Source organism: Anser brachyrhynchus (assembly GCF_964034855.1).
Source record: "Anser brachyrhynchus genome assembly, chromosome: 5".
Lineage (NCBI taxonomy): Eukaryota > Metazoa > Chordata > Aves > Anseriformes > Anatidae > Anser > Anser brachyrhynchus.
The window spans coordinates 1,085,114-1,109,956 of record NC_137699.1 but is presented as its reverse complement, the minus strand read 5'-3'; the positions used below and the strand labels follow the sequence as shown (position 1 = coordinate 1,109,956).

Genomic DNA, 24,843 nt, shown 5'->3' with positions numbered 1-24,843 from the left:
CCCAGAGACTGCCCGTTAGATAAACCAGAAATATTGATCGCTGTTAGTACTCTAGAGAAGTAAGATGGGAAACATTCTTGTTATGTGTGCAGGGCCATCTGAAGAGAGAACAAGGGAAGAACAGTGGCACCCCATACAGTCAGGAGTTAGATGCTAGACAGTTTGATTTTGTTGTCATAAAATATCCTAGGGGCATATGCAGAGAACATATAGCCCCTATAGAATTTAGCTGTAGTGATAGATTTTATTTATTTATTTTTAATATCTTCTCTCACTGAAGAGATTATTTGTTAAATTTTTCAGGAAGCAATGAGTGCTTAGTCAGTTGCAGCTATAACCACTACAGTAATTCCTAACATGGTCCCTAGAGGGTAATCTAAAAGAGGAGGTCACAGTCAACATGACAGATCTTGATGTAGTAGCTTGATTTTTATCCTTTACTATGAGGTCTTCCTCTTAATCTTGTTTTTCAAGTGTTATGGTAGAGGTCAAATAGAACACAGAAAAACACAGGTTTGTGGACCTGACACCCCAACTGATAACGTGTACAGAAACTGAAAAGTAGTCTCTTCAAAGCAGACTATGAATTCAAGTAGGAGCCCAGTAAGACCACACAGTGAAGTGTTAGGTCTCCCAAGTGCTGACTGTCACATTGCTCCTCAAATGGACTGTGTGCTTTGAACACTGACACTAACATTCTTGGATTAAAATTCAGATTTCAAATACGTATAAGAAATACCAAATTCTGACAGTGGGCTGTAGAGTTACCTTTTATCTCACCGTTCCAGAGTATGCCCACATAATGGAAGCACTGTGAATTCTTGGAGACATCTCACAAATGTCTTCATGCAGTTCTGTAATGGCCTGCAGAAGTCCAGAAACAATCCTGCTTGATTTGGGATTGTCTCAGTGAAGTGAGGCAGTGGTGCTGACTGCCAGGACAGCACCAAATGGTGGGGTATATGCTAACAAGATTCAATTAGCTTTGCAGATGAGTGTAAGTTAGGGTACTGAGAGTGAAATTCAGTAGTTTGTATGCATGTGATGGACGAGGAGATCTTTGTTTTGCTGGTGCCTATATGGTGTTTTGACTTGTTGCTCTTCATCTGTTTATGAATGTAGGACTGGAGGAGAGGAGCCATGCTGTAGAGGGACTGTGAATAGAGAACGTGCTTTCGGAGTGGGACGAGAGCCCTGTGCTCGAACAAGCGTTACTTGATTTGTAGAACATCTGTGGTCTGTATTAAAAATTATGAGCGCTGCATAAAATTTAGATACTTTTATTTATAAAGTGGTGTACTGTACTACTACTTGTTTCTGATAGATATGCCGGGAATTTCCTTTTTCACAAACAATGCCTGGTAGAAGCCTGTTTCCATGACTAAAACTATGATGAGAGCATCTATGTAGTATGGTTCCAGGAATAACCTACACATCAGCTATATTCTGCCAAGAACACAGAGACTGGTTATTGAGATGAATGATTTGGGTTAATTTGCACCACAAATTAGGCAAAAAAAGATGCCTATGTATTTTAGCTCATAGATAATTATCAAGAAATTGTGTATGGAGAAAAATAATGTATGGTTGGGGAATAGAAATGTAAGCCTTGAACTTCCAATCCTGAAAAGATAAATCACTGCAAGTTTTAAAGTGCTTGCATGACTCATGTGCAGAGGTCATAGACCAAATTTGCTGATGGAGGCAGGACGAAACAAATTCGGCTTCATTTTTATGATATTTTTCCTGCTGCTCCTAGCTTTTTATTTACCCAAAGTAATACAATTTTCTATAGAAGTGTAACAGCTCCAACATATGGAACTGCTATCCAGTTCACTGCTTAGGTGCAGAACGGCATGGGAACAGTGGTGTGTCAATAAATAGCTTACTGCATGTCAGGGAAAGTAGTCTTGCAGGAACCATATTGCCAGCTTGGCAACGTTCTAGAAAAGGAGATCACGAGATGGAATTGGTGTATTAATGCAGTTTAGTGAACAGGACCCAGACCTAAAGGAAATCCAACTCAAGTAATGTGAATACTTAAATGGAAGGCAGAGACAAGAGAAAGAAAGCGGGTTGTTAATATGCAGGTCTATAAATAAGGATTTTTTTTCCGTGCTCTGGCACAAGTTTTGAGCTGATTTTGGACATCCTTGTAAATCAGTTCACTAGTTTTTCACTGGGAACACTATATCATAACACTGAGCAAACTATTCAGTAGCTAATTCTGCTGCCTTTACTTTTGCTGAGTAATATTTTTGTGTCATGAGAGAAATCAGCAGGAGTTATGATTTACATAAGAGCTTTGTGTGCTGATATTTTGCTGACTTTGAAGTCTTTTCTCTGTTTTCAGTAGTGTTGTTGAGTTCAAATTTCAATCCAGCATAATTTACACAGAAAATGAAAGGAAAGTAATTCCAGCATTTGGTTTAAAATGTGAGCATATAACAGCGAGTCTGGCTCCAGGTGAAAATTTTAGACCTGAGTAAAACCTGATTTGATGGCAGGGAATGAAACCTCTTAGAGAGGCTGTCTTACTGAGCCTTCCAAATAATCAGATTTTCTTTGCACATGTTTGTAGTAAGGGTTTTGTTTATGATACAAGGTATAAAGAAATGTGTATATTTATAGCTATAACATCATTCTCTTTTTCCTGTGTGTTTAAGGAAAAAAATCTTAACACTCACACCAGGCAAAGGTGCATTATAAATAATGGTAACATGCTGGGGGAGCTGTTATTCCACAGGGATCTTCAATGGTATTCAAGGGTATCTTCAAATCTGTCAATGGTATTTTGTTTTTATCAATAGTCTAATTTTTTGCAGTTGTCACCTAGGTCTAGCTGGACTTGGCCCTTTTGAAAGACATTTGCCAGTGTTCCCATATGTTATCTGGGAGGAACACAGTTTGATAATTCGCACATCTAAAGATACAACTCAGATATTTACCCCCTCACCCTCCACACCCCTCTGCGTTACAGAGTCTGTTTTGGAGAGAATCATTTCTGGATTTTAGCCCTGGTAAAGAGGGCTGTTTGTCCTAGGGCAGCTTCTTGGCTTTGTTTTGTAGGGTTTTGTGCTGGTTGTGAAAGTGATGTGGAGGGACCTTAAACCAGGCCTGTTGGAACAGCAGAGGATTTCCTCAGCATAGTGAAACGTCGACCCAGCATGCAAAAAGTTTTATATCGTATGTGTCCTCATGTAAGTGGACTGTGAAAATCAAAGAATATTTCAGAGAGTTCAATAGCTGGATTTCAAACATTGTAGCAGACCTTTGAGACCTTCAATGACAAAACGGTGTCACTCATACCCCAAAGCCACCCCCGAAGTCCCAGATGCCAGCCTCATATCATCTTAGTGAGGACTGGGAAAGGCAGAAAGCCTGTTTGGAGATATCATTTCCCTCGCTGGAGTTACGTACTGATAGAGTTTGGCACTGCAAGAGATCTGAACCATAAGTTCTCGGTAACTGAGCGTTTTATGTGACGCCCAGTTTGTAGGACTCTTCTTTCTGCTTATGTTGTTACACATATGAGTTCTGCCTTCTCATCCTTCCTGTAGGTGATTCCTGGCATTTTAAATTCAAGTAGATTAGATTTAGACTTTTGTAATGAATCTGCATCATTTTGTGTTCTGCATACTCCTAAAATAGCCTGGGGAAACCTGATAGACACGATTTATGTGTATCATTTGGAGACATATTAAAGTATCTGATTGCTTTCCTCTTTCTTTTGTTAGCTCTTTCCTGTAATACTAATCACCATTTTACTGTAGTACTACACTATTGAGGAAAGTAGGATTTTGAATGGTGGCATGCTTGCCATATTTAGATGTGGTCCTACTTAAAGGAAAATGGCTTGGAGGTCTTTACAGTGGATATTCTCCTGCTGATGCTAGTGGTAGCTCAGATGATATTCTGCAAGGTCGAAATAAATCTAATGTTTCACCGACAGTAAGTTTCATTCATCCTTTTCCGGTACTTTTTCCTAACTTCAAGAGAATATGGTATAGGTAACATACTGCTGTGTAGCCCTGAGCTTTACTGCTGAAAAGCAGCTTGTATAAAAACAGAAGTGGATGCTGACACTTCAGCACATTGCGTATGGCAAAGGAGAAAAGGGACTGAGAAGAGGTTTGGCAATGGTTATTACTGTGGTGGTGAGATACTTGGAGTCTTCTACATAGCTCCTAGGTCTCTGTCACTTTTTCACTCTCAGAGCAGAGTGAAAGAGACAGAAGCATTAAGGATCTGTTCTTGTAATTTTCCTATTAAAATCAATCAGTAAAAACAGTAAGACAAATTCTCTTCTGATATCGATCAATGCTCTTCTGTTGGCTTCAGTAAGGCTGTGCCCATTTACAGGAGCTGAGAATTAGGCCACTGCTTCCCTCCCAACCTTTCTGATGACTTAACACAATTTTTTAAACATAAAAGTCTTGTTTCAGTCTGGGTTGTTGGCTTATATGTTTAAATTGGAGGCATGTCAGTCCTCATGTAATCAACACTTTGAAGAAGATCCATGAATGAGGTTAGGTAAAAATGCATTTTTTTCCTACTACTATCTGGATTTTCTCAGAAGCTAGATAATTTTATCCCATTTGCATCAAACATTCAGGTAGCTTTAGAATCCTGCATCTGTATTGTTTCTAGGGAAGCAAAATAAAATTACAAACGACAGTAATTGACATTACATGCTTTAATTAAATTTCCTCCTCTGTGAACCAAAACCTTTTAACCAAGCATTGCAGTGCTATTTCTGTATTTATTTGTTACATGGGTTAATGTGCTATGTGGCAGATATGGTATTTATCCATTTTCACAAATTAAGCTATCAGTGTCATGTTGCCTTTGAATTGTTTCCTGTATTGATGGCCAAAACCACTTGAAAAAGACTTCAGTCCTCCCTGGCTATACTTCTGGTTTTACAAGGCTGAAAATTGTGGGGTTGAAAGTGAACCCTTAGGAGCAGTTTGGGAAACGCTAGGCCCAAAGCATCTTACCAATGTGCTGTTTTTCTCTGCAGTGATCTCTGCTGAGGGAATGGGGAGGCACAGACTTTTGGAATGATGATTGTGTTGCTGCTGTTGTTATTGTTAGATTACGGGAGTTAGAAATTAAGTCCCACTTGGATTTATGTTTGTGGCAAGTGAAAATGGATTGTGGAGAGTGTGATCAGAAATTCCTCTCCTCAGTGTTCCTGTCCCCAAACTGTGCGCTTCAGACCTGCTATTGTCAACTTCTCACCAGGTTATGACCTTTGAGAAAGCAGCTTTCCTTCAGCTAATTCAGAGCTTTCTTACCCTATTGAAACTATACCTATTAAAACAAGTTACATGGGCATGGTATTTAGGCTACTACTGTAGGTACAAAAACTCTTTGTAAAAAAGACAACTTTCATTTACTATTTTTGAAAAAATAGCTTTTTGTGGATGCAAAAAAGTGTCACTTTATAATTAGTCACTTATGAAATAAGTTTAATAGATGATGCAGGTTGCTGTTGGTTCAGAGTCTGTGAATTTTCTTACACAGATATTTATATCTTCAGCATCCTTCTTGATGGTTTCAAGTGGAACTTGCTTTTCCTTACTGTACTTACATTATTATGGCAATCCTGCCTGGGAGGCATGTGGGATACTTAGGATTCTATTCAGAAATTAGGAGAAGAAAAGCTTGGTAAAGAACTGCCAGCTCTGTATTGTCCTGTAATTGAATGCTGTTGTTATTCAGCAGTTCAGCAATCCAGTTTCCCAGTGCTGAAAAGCAGTGGGACTCCAGGAGTCGGAGTGGGGAGCCCCATTACTACTTGTGAGTAATACATAACTACTACAACATAGAATAGGGCTGTTGGCGAGGGAAAGTCACTTTTAGGAGTGACCCGGTAACTGCAGATCAATGTGTATTGGAGACTTTCCAGAACTGGCAGCGAGTGGGGTTTCAGGACCCTGATGAGAGCTCAGTATCTTTTTTTTTTTTTTTTTTTTTTCTTTCGGGGGATCATGTGTGAAATGAAACCAGGGGAAGCATTGTTGTCTAGCACAGCTGAATAACCCTGGATGATTAAGTATCTCATGATTCTCCATACTTGCCTTTTGCAACTGGTATTTTAAGTGAAGCTGGCAACTAGAAAGGTAACCACTTTCTGCTGTTTAGAAGTGAGCCAGGATGTGTCACTTTCCTCATCTAGGCTCTAGTTTGAAACAGACACTTAACCATTTCACAGCTTGTGAAAAGTTTTAGTTTGTAGACCACTTCATAGCAATTTGATTGTTATCCTCAGTAAGTAATTGCTTTAGATTGTCTTTTGATTGCTGTCCCTCTTTGGAAGGATTCATAGCCCATAAACGAGTTCATCTCTTACCAGTAGTTTATTATTCTTTCAATAGCTTGTGCCTATCCTTTCCTCCACTTCTTTCATATGTTTTTGTCCATTTTAGAGCTTAATCTCCTTCCATTTGAGTTCTTCTAATCATTTGGTATTTAGTAGGGAAGTATTTATAGAGAAAAGAGTACTGTGATCAGGACCCAAATTTGCTCACCTCATGCACGCATCTCAATTCTAACAACAGGCTTCAGGGATTCTGTACCTCTTGTTGAATTCAGTCTTCAACCAGCCTTTGTTTCAAAAAAAAAATAATAAATCACTTGCAATATTGTCATCTGTGTGCCCAGACCTTTCCTATGCTTTAAGGGGAATTGTAAATAACAACTTATCTACAGTAGAAGCTGACTACGAGATCGGTAAAAACGTGTGCTTTATACATGCCATTTGATCATTTTGTTCAGTTATATGACAGATAACAAAAGCACACAGAGCTGCATCCCAGCACTCAGAATGCAACTTACCAAGCTGCAAAAAGCAGATTTAGCTTCTTTTGCAGATGGTCTATGAGTCTCATGTGGCATCATATTAAATTATATAGGCAGTCAGCCACTTGTTCTGAGGCGATGCTCTGAGCTGAGAGTTGTGATTTGCTTGGACCATTCTGTTAGAAAACAGTCTCTAAAGCTAAAACAGCTTCTCTGAAGAGCAGCAGCAAAGGGGCCTGCAGAGCAAGGGGCTTCAAACACCTGAAAGACTGCAGTTCTCCTTCTGATGCACTATGAGGGTGGCCTGGCAACCCTATGATGGGCTGTGGAGCATTTTGCCCTAAAGGTAGGAGACTAGACCTGACTCAGTCAATTATTTTTTCTTTGTTTCTGTGATACCTAGGGAGTATTACTTCTGACTTTGTATTTTTGCTAATGATAGTTGTTTATGTTTTGTAATATTTTGAATAGACGACTGTGAGTTTATCATCTTCTTGCCCTTGTCAGACTTCACTTTTCCTGGGTAGTATAGGAAGAAAATAGTGTTTTGTTCATTTTGAATGCTATTCTTTGAAAATATTTCTGCAATATGAGAGTAATTTAATTAACTCTTCCATCCTAGTGGTATTTTATGTGAATATGCATTTCTATTCAGTTTGGTACAAATTCAGTCCTTAAGTAGTACTGGATTCAGTGTGAAAATAGTGATTTTTATCAGCTGAATTTCCACCCAGGGAAAATTGTCATTTGTAGTCGAAAGCATGTTTGAGATAGGAATTTTCAAATGCGCTGTGCCATGCACTAGGTGAGTTTAATACTCATGCTTAATAAAATGAAAATTTTATTTTCATAAAAAAATAAACACTTCTTAATAGGAATAGTAACATAAGATCATTTATGACATCAACAACTGAAGGCTGCATGGTATTTATGGGAAATGTGTTGGTGCTATAAAGGAAAATCCATATAAGGTTATTTGGGTACCTGAATTGCATTTTTTCCTGTGTTCACATGCAAAGTGGGAAATGCTGTACCAGAGCTACTACTGGTATGAAGGTTTTGCATGTTGAAATTGATAACCTGGTAGTGCTAGGGATCCATGGAATACATTTCACGGGTAGGAACACTACATAGATGTGTTTCTCTTGTCTGCCAGTGCTTGACAGGTGGTAGCAAGTAGATGATTTCAGTGCATGTGCAGTTCAAAGCTGTGGGTTTACCCTTGCAGTGCTGGTGCTTACATCTCTTGCATCTCATTGTGTGATAAGAAACATGTGAACACCATAATCAGATGAGTAGGTCAGTAAGGTTTTGCTTTTTGTTTTTGTTTTAAGATGGAGCTTTTGGAAGTTGGAGCAGCTGTTTGAGTTTTATAAGGAAATGAGCAGGATCAGGAATGCACAGGAGGGTAGCAGGCAGTGCCCTTGAAGGGCAAGGCCAAGGCTGGATGAAAATCATTAATGCTGGTTTTATGAAAGGAAGGATGACTTCATTGCTACAGCATGGCTTTGGGAATCAAGAGGTATGGGTATTAGTGTCCATTCTGCTTCTGCCCTCCTGTAACATTATAGATGGGTTTTTAAGGCTGTGTTTCTAAGTGCCCAGCTTCCATTTTACAAGTGTAATTTGTGCCTTTAGAAAGGAGACGTGTATCCCTTAATCTAGAAGTGCATTGCTTTCCATGCTGTACAGTAGGAATAATGCTGTTTTCCTCTCTTGGTGGGATATTCAGCTGATTAATTCGGAGTAAGGGACTTGAACCTAGACTGTGGGAGTTGGTTGATTTCCTGTGCAAATGGAGAACTAACTACCTGTGCTTTCCTAAGCCAAATGTAATTTCCAGTTTGTGCTACCAAAATCTTGTCTTGCATCATTATCTTGCACTTTTATGTATCTACATTTTAGGAGAATGCCACAGCCATGCTATTGATCACACCACTGTTGGCTGTGGTATTCTCTTAAAATACAGTCAGGTGAAATGCTTGGCAAGCTGACCAAGGTCCTCAAACGACTTCCATCTTCTCAGGGACTGTCAGACATCAGAGCTTCTGCATGTCAAAGGGATCACCTGAAGGATCCAATCTTGATGATGTACACTGAAATGAAATAAGGATGCAGAAACAACTTTACCTTTTCTGTAGTCTTTTCTGTAGCAGTCTAAGCCTAAAGTTTTTCTGCTGTCAATGCACACCAACCTCCACACTGGTCGAGAGAACCCCAAGAGGCACTTCACTCTTCAGTATATGCTATCAGATATAATTCTGTCATTTTAAGGTTTCATTTTTCTGCACTCCATCAAATCCAGTCCATTTTTTAATGAATATAGCAGTATTTCTGTTGGTTCAGTCAAAGCCACAGCTTACTATTTTCACATTGAAGGCCTGTCTTTAGATCCCTATTCCCAAATTAGATCCTGATTCTGTCCTTGACAAGAAACTTGAATTTCCTAGGACACGCTGCATAGACTTTTAGAAACCATCTGTGCATTAGGCACAAATATTAAATATAGCAGAAAATTTAAAACTTTTAGAATGGAGGAAATGAATTAGGTCCCACACTTAATTCTCATTTGCACTGAATCTGAGAACGACCATTAGATGTTCAGGATTGATGCAGAAAGTAGCCAAGCATGGACTGCAAGCTACAAATTACACAAAAATGTAATAAATCTACATTTTTGTATCCATTAAAATTTTAATTTCTTTGGGTCACTCTTATCCCATCTTCTTTGTGTTTGCTTCTACTTGTCCTGCCTTGGTATCACCCTCAAACTTTACCTTTGAATTTGACACTGAAGAAAGATTGCGAAGCACAAGAAACTCATAGAAGAAATCAAGGTGTGTGTGTTTTGTTTTGTTGTTGTTGTTGTTGTTGTTTGTTTTTCATTCTGGGATGTATAAATACCTGGCCACTTACTACAAATCTTTTGATCCTTTGTCACAAAGTCATTCATTGAAGATGACCAGATGTTTATATTAAAACACAAGCAGTTGTAGGAATTACAGCTTGAAAATTATGGCCATGTGTGATAAGTAAACCAACTCTCAGTCCTTGAAAAAGAACTTCAACTTTCCAGTGAATGTAGTCTTTTTTTTTTTTTTTAATTCTTCCAAGAAAAAGTAGTCATCTAGGTTATTGAGATGCTATGGGTCTGACACTTTTTTCTCCCTCAGAAACGAGGCTTACACACACAAGAAGAAATTCAGGAAATCCTCAGCTTGCTACTAGTGTGCCCTTACATTCCTAAGGACTATTTTTGGGTTTTCTCTTAGGAATAGCTAGAACTTGTCGAGCTGGGAAAGACTTCTTGGAACAGATCTTTGGTTTTGTCTTTTCTGCATGAGCGCCTCTTGTTGATGTTGGAAGAGCTACTATATTAGCTGGTTGGTGATTGAGAGAACATGAGGCAACAGTCAGTCCTATAAAATCTGCTTCTCTGCTCCACCATAGTTTGAAAAAACTGTTGCAGCAAGCTGGTGAATTTACAGGATGAACAATCCCCTCCCCTTGGTTAGGGGGACTCTGACTCTTTTCTGGATGTTGCTAGCTGCAGATTTATCATAACTCGAGATAGACCAATGACTTGACTTGTTGTGGAGGGTACAAACACGCTCCCTTCTGTCTTTATGTAACCCCAACCACCTTGTATAGTTTTGAGATGTGCAGTATCTCAATAAATTGGAAGTCATAGGTGTCAGAGGACTTGTTTCAATTTAAAAAAATGGATTTAGGGTTACAGGGTGCAGACCAGGTAACAACTTGCAGGCATCAAGGACCCTACAAGTGTATCTGAGACTGTTTTAGGAGTTTTCAGGCAGGGATCAGATCTAGCACAGCATGTACTGCTAAGAGCTTGGAACAGTTGCAGTGTTTCTCATGGGCATGGTTTATTCTTCAGTGGGGGAAAAGCAGAGTCATTTGAACTCCTGTCTGCCTTTGTTCACAGTGCAGTCTTGTGGGTTTTTTTCAGTCGTATTTAAAACACTTCTATAGGGGGAGAGTCGTTACAAAACATCTGCAGATGCTGCTTATGTATTTTAAAAGATGTTTTGTGGGGATGTGTTGAAGGAATGAATGGAATGACCGGCATCTGCTTTAGCTTAACACCACACCACTTGTTAGAAACTGCAGGAAAATTCTGAGAAAGAACTTTCATCCTAAATGAAATATGAAAGCACATAAGGCTTAAGGAAGCTACTTGTGACGAAGCACAGAAAATCACATGTACTCTTTAAAAGGATTGGGTTAACTCCCTATTCTGTTGTTTTTTACCTACTCAGACCAGAGATCTGTCAGTCTATGGAGGGTGTTTTTCCTGCTAATTGGAAAAAAGAAAGGTGTAGCAAAATAGGCACTGAAGTACTTTGGAGCTGCTTTGGACTTTCAGGGAAGTTCAGGGCAATAAGCATTTAATTTGTGTTGCACACATGAAAATAAAATTGTATCATTTCTCCCATTCTTTTTTGTGAAGAGCATTTCTCCCATTCTTTTTGTGTATATGCTGTGTTTGGTTTAATGGAGAAATGAGAAAAGAAAATAGATTCTTTTTTGGAGATGGGGTACTAATGCAGTAACATTAAAGGCAGGCACATTGTTGTCAGCCAGTTTGCATATTTATTTACTTTTACAAATGGTTGGCTTGGAGTCAGCAGTTAATGGAATGAGAATGATGTTCCTGTACAGATCATTTCCTGAGAAACATTTTCAATTACAAACATATCTCTGCTTTTCTTTCCTCATTTGTTATGTCTTGGAGAATAAATGGGGAGTAGCATTTACAACTTAAGGTTTATGTTCTGAAGACAATTTTAACAATGATCCCCACATAAAAAGGTCCCTTTGTAGTTGCAGACATATGTTTATGATGTTTTGTGCTGTGAATATTGAATTTCTGGTGGACGTTGTGTCACACTCTGCAAACTTGTAAACATCTATAAATCAATTGGATCATTTTAGTACCATGTGTAATGCAGATTTATTGTCTTTTGTGTGGATTTCTTTTGTTTCGGAGTTAAAGCTGAGCTGCCAAAATCCATATTGGATGAATTATGTATTCAAGAAAATTAGGCAGTACCGTTTTAGATTAATATTTTCTTTTCCCTTTGTGGATTTATAAGATGCACATACACAAACATTAGAAAATAACATTTCGGATGGTCCAGAAAGCAATTGCATACGTTTGCTTGAAAAAACGGTATCATTCTGTAAAAGCTTAAACTTGGACTTTCTGAAAATGTTGTCACTGTCTTTTTTTCTCTCTCTGACCATCTTAGGTAATTTGGATCTCTTCTCATATTTGCCTGTACAGAGTCAGAATTACTCTGTTGGAGTTATATCAGGGTATAAAAGTGGAGTATGTTGGGGGGGAATAGGAATCACACTGAGCCAGTGAGTTAGTGTAAAAAGGATAAATCCATGGAAATCTGTGCAGATAAACTCTTTTACACAGGTCTGTGTTGCAGACTCTCAAGTCAGTAGAAGTAAATCTGCTCTTCTGTACAAGTGGTTACAAAAGCAGGGCATCAAGGTCATGAGCATTTATCAGAAACTTGTACCCAGTGAAGAGAATATGAAACCAAAACCAATTCATCTAAATTTCGCTCAACTATAATTGAACAGATCACTCTGAACAAGAGCAGCAAAGATACTTCCTATTGGAAATCAGCATGTTTCTAAACTGGCTGTTATTTCTGGCCACATAAATGTGTGTAGCATGTGCATGCATGTTTGAATGTGGGTGTATATATACAAATATCCAGTGTTACTCTGGCAATGTGATGTCTGTAGCTGGCCTTCCAAGTTGTGCTTGTTCCAGGAAAAAGTGGCTTAAGATAGAGACACTGCACTTAAAGTTAGTCTGCCGTGGTAGTTTACGAATCAGGTGGTTTGTCCTTTGACTTTTTATATGAAACTTATATTCCTGGAGTAATGTGAATGCCAACAAACCTCAGCTTCCCCCCCCCCCCCCCCCCCCCAAAAAAAAAAACAAAAAAACAACTATTTACAATCTTAAAAATGGCAGACAAGACCTTGAATGGAAAAGCTTTATATTAAAAAAAAAAAAAAAAAAAAAGGCAATTAAAGATCTGCAGAAGTGGGGATTAATGTAGTTATGTGGTGTATATGCATATATTTAAATCTTTTTTCGTTATTTTTAAAGATTGAGGTTAGAAGTCCTATGGCACTGGGCTCCCTCAACATTAGTGTTCAATTCTAGGTAATCACAAACTTTCGGAATCGATCCGTTAGTGTTGCAGAACTTGAGTAATCTTAGTTTTACAAGTACGGAATCAATTAACGAGAAAGACATGGTCTCTCCTCCGAGTGCTTCAGCCATTTAACACTACATCTTGCTGTATTTATTTTATGATTCTTTGGGCAGATATGCTAAAATACATCTAAACCACAGAGTGCATTGGGTGATGTGGCATTTCTGAGCTCAGTTAAATAATAAGATGTTTTCTATTCAAATCAGAATAACATTAAGCCCTGAATACTAAACAGGGCAGCAAAAAGCCTTCAGCACACAAAATAAACAAGTAAAAAACCCAAATGAAACTGTCTAATAAATACAATGTGGAGCAACAGGCTGCATGTACTAGAGGAATTAAGCCAATTTAAACCGTATGGGCAGTACTCCACTTTCAGATGTGCTCAGCTTCCAAGGGTTTCAATGGCAGTTGGATGCGTGCATCAAAGGGCCAAGTCTGGCTCAGAGCACCCGTGTGGATTTGATAGCATAGGTTTATGACCTTGTAATCCTAGAGCATCTAAAACAGTAAGAACTCTATCCAGCTTAAAATAGCTGCCGTAGTTGCTGTTGATATAAGCTTGTGGGCTCCCCAGCTCTGGGGCCAAATTTGGTGCTGGCGTGACATGAGGAAGTCTGTTGACAGCTGATAGCAGTGGAGTCGTGCTTGATTACATCATAACAGATTTGGCACGTGGAAGTTAATCAGAAGTCTTAGAAGAAAAGTGTCCATTCCTTATCCAGAGTTAAAAACTGGGACCTTCACCATTGCTAGTCCACAGAGGTTTGTCTGAGCCTTGAGTAATCCCTTGCTTTTAAGGGTCTTGCTTTAAAAGTACAACCGCTGAGCACTGTCATTTAAAAAAAAAAAAAAAAAAAAGAGAAAAGAAAGAGTGGATTTTCCTCTGAGGTCCACAAATATAAAGCCCCTAATCATGCCAGTATAAGTAGCACAACTGGTCCCAAGGTAGCTGATGCACTGGGCTGCATGTGGGCCGCAGGGCAAGTGAGAACAGAAGAGCACTGTCACCCCTGATTGCTGGGGTCATGTGGTGGCCAAGCAGACCTGATGTCAAGTGGACAGCCCTGTGGATGCTCTCCTTCAGAAGAGCTGCCCCATGTCCCCCTGCGCTGATTTGGCTCCTGGTGACTGGTGTGGTCAAGATGAACCACTGTAGCTGTGTCCCCTCCTCCCTTCTGGGTCTGAGTCTTTGCGCTGTAAGACTCAGAGAGGAAGTCTTGCTGAGGCTCTAAGTCACTCGTCAAAGTATTTCAAAAAATGATATGATTAAAATAGTAAATTAAGTGATTTTGATGAAAATAATTAAAACTAATGAAAAACAGCTGAAAATCTGATTCTTCTGCTGAAACTGTGTTACGCAAGCTTGTAACCTTAGTTGCATTTTTGTGGTTCCTCTATAAACACCTAAGTGTATAATAGTGGTTTGTCATGGAATTTTTTTGATGGAAATTCTTAGAAAGAAAGGTTGCGTTACATAATACTTTTTCTCTCCCATTATGTACAACTTAATATAACGCATGCGTTCTTACCTGCTTCTTTTAGTAGTGCTCTTAATCTGTGGTAAGTCTTTTCAGTATTGGGGAAGAAATGAAAAAGATTCTCTTGGGGTCGGAGTTTCTCCATCATGTTTTCTGCTTTCAGGGGGCGGGAGGGCAGGAGGGGTCTTTCTTGCAGGACTAATGGCAGCTTCGGGCATGTGTTGTGCACTGCAGAAGTCAGCGTCTGAGGAGAGCTGGGAGTGTCACTGTCCTGTTTGTTTGGCAAACAATCTACCTGGGATCTTTCATCATCTGGCACTGGGTTGGGTAGGTTCTGCATATAGCACAGGCAGGCACGAGAAACATTTGCAATCAGGGTGAGCATCTGAGGGGAACAAGTCCACCAATTGTGCATCCCTGTGTACTGCAAAGCAGTACTTGTATGTACCATACATGCAGCACTTGCAATGCATTCTAGAACAGATCAATGTATTAGAGTCCCCTATGTATTTATTACAATTTTATTTGTATTTTATATTCCCTTTTCATGCAAAGACATGGGGTTTTTTGTTTATTATCAGAAACTCTGATTATATGACAAAGGTCACGTTATTAGAAGTAGAATGTAGTAGTTGTACATGTTGGAGGACAAAAATAGGGGCTGTCAGTGGGTGACCACCTTGTAAAGAATGCCTTACAAAACATTCAGCCCTGAAAGGTCTGCTCAGTCTCCTTGGAGAAGTGCCAATGAGCTGTGCCAGTGGTTCTTCGAGAGGAGCCACAAGTTTCCTCCACAGTCCTGCACCAGGAAAACATGTTGTCTCCTTCCTCCAGGCTCTTGCCCAAGGAGAGCATCCAGCCATTTGGGATAGGAGAACTCTGTGGAGCCAGCTGGCTTGAAAGGCTTTTATTTACTATGCTCCCTCTGGGGATCAATGTGAAAAAAAGCTTTCTGCCTAGGGAACCTTTGTGCAGTTGTCCTTCATGAACTAAACATTTCAGAACAGAAAGACCTCCACCTGGAGGTTTTCTATCCACTGATGTTCTTATGTACCTAACAATTTTGAACCAAAATGAAAAAAAAAAAATCAAAGTAGATAATAAAACCAATCGTGATTTTCTCCAAGGAGTGCTAGTACTTCAAAAAATTGCCATGAAGTGTAAACAGTTCTGAGATTGTACATGTTAGACCAAATTCATCCTTGCTATAGCTTTTCGGAACTCTGTGGAGTTACAGGAGGGATTAATTTGGTCCATTGCTCTCAGCCTTCAGTTTTAGAGGATATACAACAATCTAGGGGACTATTATTGTCAACATTATTTTATTACTCCTTAGAGCTGCTCAGTATTTGCATTTTAGATATGCACAAGCAGGGTGAGTGTGTGAAGCAACTGTCTTAGTTTTGAAGGTAGTGGATTTTTCCGTTATTTTCATATTATTAAAAGTAATAAGCATTCTAACAGCCATTACTGCTATGAATCTTACACAGATGCCTGAATACAGCTGCAGAGACTCCTGAAATGCACATAGGCATTTCATCTGGCAGAGCACAAAACATTTCACAAAGTGTAGAAAATATTTAGAAAGTTTTAAGTACTGTTATCACACCATCTAACTCATTATTGCAACATTCATGTGAAATTTATCTATACGTATTGCACACAAGATGTTAAGGCAGAGAGGTAAATCCATTTTCCAAAAGCTTACTTATTAGGCAGTCTTGGGTCCAGGAACAAAACATAGGATCTCTACTGTTATTTTCTACTTTTCTGTTTTCTCCAAACCTTTGTGTGTGTGTTTGTGTCATTTTCAAAACTGAAATGTTAGATAGTGAATCTGCATCTGCACATTAATAATGTACTTTAGTTCATGTCAAGAGGCTGTTGTACAGCCACCTGAATCTTTAGGACACATGTAGGAAGTTTGAACTCAGACTGAATCAGCTATACTAGCAACCAGTTCTATTGAAGAGATCTGTATACTGCAAAATGAGTGGTCAAAGCAACTTGAGTTACGTGTCATTCAGAAGACAGTGAACCTCTTTCCTGGTTCTGTAAGTCAAATTTGCACTGACTCCTTGGTTACAAAGTAGAAGCAATCTTGACTGATCACCAAAGTGGGCACCCTCCATGCATGGTGCTATGCATCCTTCCATAGCTGTAGGATCAGTGTATTGACTTGTTTGATTTTACTATCTTCTGTTCTAGAGACATTTTTGGGTAGTGAAGGAATGTTTTTTTTGAAACCCGTTAAAGATTGGGTCACCCAGAGGCATGAATGAAGTTGCTCTGAACTGTACCAGGTCCAAAACAGATTACAGTAAAGAACTAGTGGTAGGATTACTTCTCTGGATCTCTCTGTTCCTATGTCCTCAGAGCATGCATCATGAAGGCGTTGATTTTTGCAGCATTAAGGGAGTTTGGCTGCGTAAGAACTCGTCCATATTTCCTGGCAGTTGTGGGCAGTGTCCAAACTGGGATTTTGGTTTACTTCCTCGTTCCTAGGTCCAGGTTCTTTCCCAACCTGTGTCTGGACTCTACACTAAGGCAGTACTATTGAGGGTTCATCATCTTCCCCCTGTGTCTTGTTGCTGTGGTTTCTGCAAAAGAAAGCCTGAGGGCACAAGTCTGCTCTAGTTGGTCTCTGACCTGAGTAATGGAGGGGGCTGTGTTCCTGGAGCAACGAGCTGCGACTGCACCTTCAGTCCTAAATAGATATTCAGCCTGGCAGCTCACGTGTGGATATATAGCCAGACCTGGCTCTTCTTAAGTAGCTAAACTTGAAGCACCTTCAGAGCAAGGGTGACGTAGCTGAGAGCAATAATCATTTCCCTCAGCTAAAATGATTCATTAGTGTTAAAATGTCAGGGCCATTAAAACGCAAGCGAGGCATTTAAAATTTGAGGACAATGGGCCTTTTCCTGAGAAAGCTTTGAGGAAATTACATTGATTCCAGTACCATTATCCATGCTGCTTGAACAAGTGAAGTTTTGTTGTCTGGGCCTCCCATTTTTGTTAGCTGTATTTTATTGCTGTAATTACACCCAGTGGCTTATCTAATAGACTTATGTTCTCATAAAGAAATTAATACAATTAATACTACTTTTAGTGAGAGTGAAATAGTAAAAGTAAAATTGAATTGAAATTTGACCAAGCTCTTCTTTTTTATTTCCTAGTATCTGAATTACAGGAAGAAGGAATAAATGCCATTAACTTACCTCTCAGTCCGATTCCATTCGAACTAGACCCTGAGGACACTATGCTAGGTAATTCACAACAATTTTACATCTCAACATAAAAGCTTGATGTAAAATAAAGTGTCATGCCTGTAATAGCTTCTAATATCTTCCTTTTAAACCTTCCAGAGGAAAATGAAGTCCGAACAATGGTTGATCCAAATTCAAGAAATGACCCAAAATTACAAGAACTAATGAAGGTAATGAAAAGCACGTAAACACTTTCTTGAAAGTGAAACTATTTTTAATGCTGTCCCTGCCTCTTTCATTTGCATGCTTCAAAGCTTTGTTTAGATATTAATTAAATGAAACTACATGGTGCATATATCCCAGTGAACTGTGCCGGTCAGTTTTTGGGGTCTCTTTCTCTAGACAAGGCACAAAAAAACTAATGATTTGAATTAAAATCCTGAGTTCTGATTCTTACTCCTATCCCACCCTGCAGTGTAAAATCACATTGACCTCCTTCATAGTCTTTGTAATTCTTGGGGTTACAACTTACAGGAGGAAGCTTCATTAGAGTCAGCTTCAAAACCTTTAGCTACGCAATAAAATGTTAAAATACTACTGAAATCAAATGACAGATTTCACATCAGAAAGCAATGCTTCAATCTTACATTCATCTAGACCTTGTGGTATATAGATGCAGCCACCTCAGACAAGTCCTTCCTGAGTCCTCCTTATTTTCTTCTGATGGGATTTCAGACTGATTGTATTTTGAGGCATTGCAGCTTTGGTATTCCTTCTGCTAAATATTTTCAGCATTGTACAAAATGACATGTGTTTTAAATTGCAAATGAATAGTGTATAATTCTGCCAAATTTATGTTTCCTGTGTAGGTATTAATTGACTGGATTAATGATGTGTTGGTAGGAGAGAGGATTATTGTGAAAGACTTAGCTGAAGACCTGTATGATGGACAAGTATTGCAGAAATTATTTGGTAAGAAAAAATATATATGCATGGTGTCGGGACACTTTGTCAGTAAGTGGTTCACTTGTTCCTACTTAGGAGCCTTGGTATCATCTTACAGTTATGCCACTAAGTGACATAAAAATAGCATTGTATTACGAGACCCTTGAGCAATAGGCTGTATGCACAGTCCTCATAGCCACAGTGCAATGTGTGGTGCTCTGTAGTTGATGAGAACAGCATAAAGCCTACCTGGGGTGCTAGAGAGTGCTGGGGTTCTTGTCTTGGCAACAACATTCACTCTGATTTTATTATCTGCATATGTGCTGTACAAAACTTAACCGTGTTACAAGTGGAAAGTAAGTTTAAAAGCAAGGGTATTTTCAGTACAATGGTGGATGTTTTTAATCTGTGCTGGTTCCATACTGTAGTTTATTCACATCTTGGAGTTCCTCTGGAAAGTTGGAATTTCTTTCTGATTTGAGGTCTGTCTCTTAACATTACTGAGGTAATGATACCCAATGGACCACAGACTGAACTTCAGTTGAGAAACAGAGAAAAGAAACTACTAATGCAGAGCTGGCATGTGGTTTTTTAACTGTTGGCTTAGAAGCCACTTTCTTAGTTATTACAGCTCGTAAAGTCTCCAGTAAATTTCTTTTCAGTATCTTAAATGAATGTTGAAACATCATGTGAGCACTTCTAATAAAGACTACGTAGACTATTCCCTTCTATGAATGGTTAAGCTATTGGATATATGGTGGTGGAATGAAGCAATTTGATTCTCATAGGCAGACCTTCGGTGACTTCACCTAACCCCCCCCCCCCCCCCAATGCATAGCTGTTACAGCCTGACGCTAAATATGTATATACTGATCCAGCACTTACTGATTTCAGTGGAATCCTTTCCATTATCCTTAATTTCTTATGGATCGGATATGGATCTACAATATGTAAGGCTTTGGTCTTGTGAGACTGCACAGACTGATTTCTGTGGAGACACAAGAAATCCATAGAAATAACAGCTTTTTAGGCAAGATACATAGACTGATAGCCCAGAGTCACTGTCTTTGGGAAGATATTCAGTTGACATCAGTGAGAGCAAGGTCAACTTTTACCAAACTTGATAATATATTATTTTCTAGAAGAAAATTGATAGGTGACCAAGCATTTTGTCTCTGTGTTGTTGTGAGGAAACCTTTATCACCAAATTTTCATTATTTCCTAGTTAATGGTTATGAGTTTCGTGACAGTTTTACGGAACAGTGGCAGTGTCTTTTATACTCTTTATAATGGAGCTTGTTTCTCTTCTTACACCTCTGTTAAATCCATGGAGCAGGGTGTGTCCTTCTGAGTCATCGCAAACATCACATACTTCCCTCTCCGTGTGCAAATAGGTTACGTGTTTTCTTGTTGCACACCTGAATCTGTCTTCAGTTAACTGAAACCTTTTTCATGCTCACATTTTCTGTAGTTTGAAAAAGATACTACTTTTCAATTGATCTACCTAAACCATTACATGCTACTGTGTAGATACAGTTCATGCCAGACTTTTATCGATTTTTCTGAAATCTGGTTAAAGCAATCTAGGCTGAGTTTACATAAGCCTAGCAATCTCTACTAATTATTAACAAAAAATTTGTAAAATAATTCAAAACTTACTGCAAATTTTGAGTACAGAAAAGGGCTGTGATTACATGGAAATCAATTGCTCAAGGTTTTAGTTGCTTTCATTCATCCATAAATATTTCTTCAGATTTCTTGATTGCTTCTTTCACCTCTGTGAATGTGGTGCCAGTTCAATTCTATCACAAGTGAGCCAGGTAAATTTTGTACATCTCGAAAAGCCAATGAGGCTTGGACTGATGACACAGATCTTCTTAAAGTTGGTATCTGTCTCTCCCAGGTTTAATTGTCTGCTGTGCAAGTCAGTTACACACAGAATACTCTTTATCCGGTAACAATAGAAGTAATGGGTCTTACCTCTCAGTCTGATGTTCCGTAAAGGGATTTGCAACAAACTTTTATTAGCCTGTATTGTGGAATTAATTAATATCTGGCCTTCCCCTTGGCAATGGGGAAATAAAGGACTGTCTCTTTAGAAGTTCAGAAGAGCACAGGAAAGTGGTTCTGGAAGCAAAAGCAGATAATTTTAAAAACAGGAAGTCTGATATCTCTTGAATATACAACTGGCTGCATGCAATGTTTTTGTGTTCCTCATGGATGTCCCTCATGGACTAGCTGTTTTTACTTCTATTATCACTTCAGAGAAACTTGAAAGTGAGAAGCTGAATGTTGCTGAAGTTACTCAATCTGAAATTGCTCAGAAACAGAAGCTGCAGACAGTGCTTGAGAAGATCAATGAAACCCTTAAACTCCCGCCAAGAAGCATTAAGTGGAACGTTGACTGTAAGTTGCTTGTTTTGTATGCTGTTCCCATTAGTTGGCAGCTGAGAGTTTGTAGTTGCAGTCTGGAATATGTAAATATCCAATGCTATGGGAGAGCTGAAACCTAGTATTTATGGTAGGAGCTGCTCTTCAGTAGGAGGTAAAGAAAAGGGTGAACGCATAGAGTACACTCTGCCCTTTTTCCTACTGCTCAATCTCCAATTTAAATAAACTTTTAAGTCCATATGCAAAACAGCTTAAGTTTTCTGTTAATAAATTGGTTTCCTGAAAGGGGTAAGTATGTACATAAATGTAGTAGCTAGGCTGAAGGAGAGTTAGGTTCACGGACTCTGCATTTGTTTAAGATGTACAACATAGATATTAATATTTCTGATTGTTTAAGACTAAATCTGAGCCACTGATTTTGATTACAAAACCCTCATCAAGATTAGGACTGTCCCCTCCTGTTCTATTTCATTAGAAATGAACATCATAATATCTACATAGAAATGACCAACACAAGACATTTTAATGGATATGTGTTGCAGAAAGCAGGTTATCAACAGTTACAGAAAATCAGGCTTCTTGATCTGTTTGGTATCTAGAATCATTTTGCCCTGGTGGATACCTGGAACAGTATATAGCAGTTCCTATACCTGTCCTGAGCTGAGCTGTTTTGTGTCTTATGTTCTGTCCACAACAAATCTACGATAGGGATAAAAATAGTTCCAGGGAGGGAGAATGAACATTAGGCATCACTGACTTTCGTTTTTGTATGGCTCCACTGAGTTTCCTGCATCCTTCTTTCTCCAACCTTCCCCCCACCCTTTTTTTTTTTTTTTGCATTTTCTGTTACACAGCTGGATGCAGGGTGTTTGGAGCAGTCTGATAATTTAACTTCTAGTTTTCATTTAATGTTTTGCACGTTTTTTAGAGCTAAAGTAAAGATAGGCTGCAGCAGCTGGAGCCAGCTGTAGCACACATTGATGCTAGGCAGACAGACATCTTTTTAGCATTCTGCTAAGGCGCCTCCTTTCCTACCAGTGGCACCCCAGAAAAATTTGACAGTGATGTCACGTTTTATATGTATGGATAGGTGGAGAAATCTCTACTGCATAGTCGAGGCTTGCAGTGGACAATAATGAGGAAGGATATGTTAGTGAATCTGATCCTGCTGTACAGTGAAGTAAGGTAATTGTTATTGGTTAGTTCATACGTAAAATTCGCTGTACTGTAGCTATCAAAGATTGTTTTGGAATACTACTCTGCGGAAGGCTATGAGTACAAAATCAAAAAAAAATAAAAAGTAATAAGAAGTAGAATTAGGATTCATTTTGATGCCAGTAGTTTGATACTTGATTAAAAATTTCCTACAGTACAGCTTTTGATATCTTGTAAGTCATGTTAGTGTTAACTACCCATATGAAACCTGCTGTGAAAAGGCTTCAATAACAAGAACTATAACAACTTCATGAGGAATGTTTGAGTCATTGAGTTTAGTAAGTTATTGCGTAAGGCTTCTGCCAAAATAGGCTCGTTTATCATCCTGCAGACTTTGTGAAACTTAAAAATGAACAAGCGCATGCTATGAATACAAAAATATCTTTCTGATAGTCCATATCCTTATTGAAATAAAGGGAATAAAAAGAAAGGCAAGGAAAATGCATAGAGATCACTTAAGCTGTCGTACATGAAATCTGGCTTTTGGTTTAACTGTAGGTTTCCATGAAGCCTATGGCATCCAGATATATTGCAAAAACTAGTGTTTTGGTGCTGATGTGTATTACTGACTGGGCAGCTACCACATGGCCTGCTGAGCAGGAGGAGACAAATAAAGGAGAGGTGCCTTAAAAGTGCCCCTGGCTCCAGGTGGCAAGAGGAGGAGAGTCGTATAATCCCTACAATCTAAAAAGTAAAAATATGTGCCCTAGTTGCTTGCAGTTTGTAACTTGTGCTTTTAATATCTATTTCAGCTGTTCATGCTAAAAGTCTTGTAGCAATACTTCATCTTCTGGTTGCATTATCACAGTATTTTCGAGCACCAATCAGACTCCCAGATCACGTGTCCATTCAGGTTGTTGTTGTGCAGGTAAGAGAGGTATTAAACAGCTTCTGGCAGCGTTGAGAAATTGACTGAGGTTTTTTTGTTGATGGTGGGTTTTTTGTTTGTTTGTTTTTGTTTTGGGTGTTGGTGTTTTTTTGTTGTTGGTTTTTTTTTTTTTTGAAAAAGACGTCTAGAGTTTCTGTCTGGACACACGGGTGTCTCTCTCCTTGGCTGACAAGAAACACACGTGCGTCTTCTTTGCTGACAATGCTACAACCAGAAAAAGGCAGAAATGCTTTGCCAGATTGAGCTGTGGTTCAGAATATCATATTTTGATTGTGAAGTGTCCAGACTGTGACATGAAAAATATATGAAGCATTATTATTGTTGGAATGCGTTTTCTTATCTCTCAATACATCTCTTGAGTTACTATTTTTCCCATTTTTGACAGTCTTCTCACTTGTGTAGAGATTCAAATCATTCTTGACACTGAATGATGAATTGTCACTGTTTATTACATTCAGATTCACGCTAGGTGACTAAATATTCTTTTCCAGCCTTGTGCATGCTAATTTATTCTGATTACAGTGTTAGCTTTCTCATAAGCATGCAAAAAACCCCTACAACTAAATTTTTTTGTCAGTGAGTCTCCTCATTAGAGCCACGTCCATCCAAACTCTTCATGTTATTCTGTTTATTATATTACTTTGTTGGACTTGTCCTTGCTCTATCTTGTTTGGCCTCTTCCCAATTAATTTTCTTTTCTTTCTCTCCAACTAATTTTGCTTTTCTGTTTCGCCCTGTAACTGTCATTATTTATATTTTTAACTGAAGTTATCCCTAAGTATCTTGTGCAAAGAGCTGTTACTCAGTTTTTGCATGACTGAAAATGTGGGCAAGATCTGAGAAAGTAACCACTTCTTACTGCATTCACAGCAGACGAGTTTTGTAATTTGGGGAGAAATTTGAAGGAGAGTTTCTGGTACATGTATCAGTGACATCTGATAATCAATTCACTGACTGTCATATTTTACTTGGTGGGTTTCAGAGCGTGAGAGATAACCCCAGAAAATCTGCAGTTATGCCTCTAAGACTATGGAGGAACATAATTCTCAAACAGTTTCCTTTAGATATTTTAAATATATTAATTACACTGGTTTATGTCAAAGTTCTACCAAAACCAGCTTAAGAAAGAAAGGGTGCAGCAGTCAGGGCATCTTCGGAATAAGAAACTAAAAAAGAACAATAACACAGTCCTTAAATAAAGAACCAGATCTTGCATTCTGCTCTCTCTCCGTATGTCCAGACAAAATTCCCATTGAAATCAATGGACGTAATTCTCTTCTTGTTTAATAGGCTAATGTAGTTCAACAGCAAATCCACTGAAGTCAGTAGAGATAAACCAATTTAAAAACAATAAGTAGTGGGAGAATCTGGCTCAGTGCTTTGCCTCTTAGCTACACAGCTGTAGCTTAGGCGCCAGTGGATTGCAGAGAAAGCAGTTGTACCAGAATAAAATCCAAGTTATGTTGTTGAAGATTTCGCCCTGCAGACCCAGTCCTTGAGGAAGGCCAATCAGTGGAACTCCAAGGCTATGCTGATTCCCATTAACAGAGGGTGGGGGCTAGTATTCTTGCTATAATTGTACTTAAGACATTTTTCATTTTTTTTTAATGAAGGGTGTTTTTTAATTTTTATTTTTTAAA

General features: G+C 38.7%; 1 protein-coding gene across 2 annotated transcripts in view; it reads left to right on the top strand.

The window, feature by feature from the left end:
* Positions 1–24,843, top strand: part of PARVA (parvin alpha) — a 67,020-nt gene that overhangs the window by 24,313 nt on the left and 17,864 nt on the right. Inside the window, exons 1-6 of one of the 2 annotated variants that reach the window (XM_080593521.1) lie at positions 6,022–7,153; positions 17,734–17,823; positions 17,923–17,993; positions 18,633–18,735; positions 20,974–21,114; positions 23,067–23,182. In XM_080593521.1, coding sequence (XP_080449647.1) covers positions 7,123–7,153; positions 17,734–17,823; positions 17,923–17,993; positions 18,633–18,735; positions 20,974–21,114; positions 23,067–23,182 — 552 coding nt within the window. In that variant the 5' untranslated portion in view covers positions 6,022–7,122. Of the gene's footprint in view, positions 1–6,021; positions 7,154–17,733; positions 17,824–17,922; positions 17,994–18,632; positions 18,736–20,973; positions 21,115–23,066; positions 23,183–24,843 lie in introns of those variants that run through there. The other variant, XM_080593520.1, reaches the window with a different exon arrangement.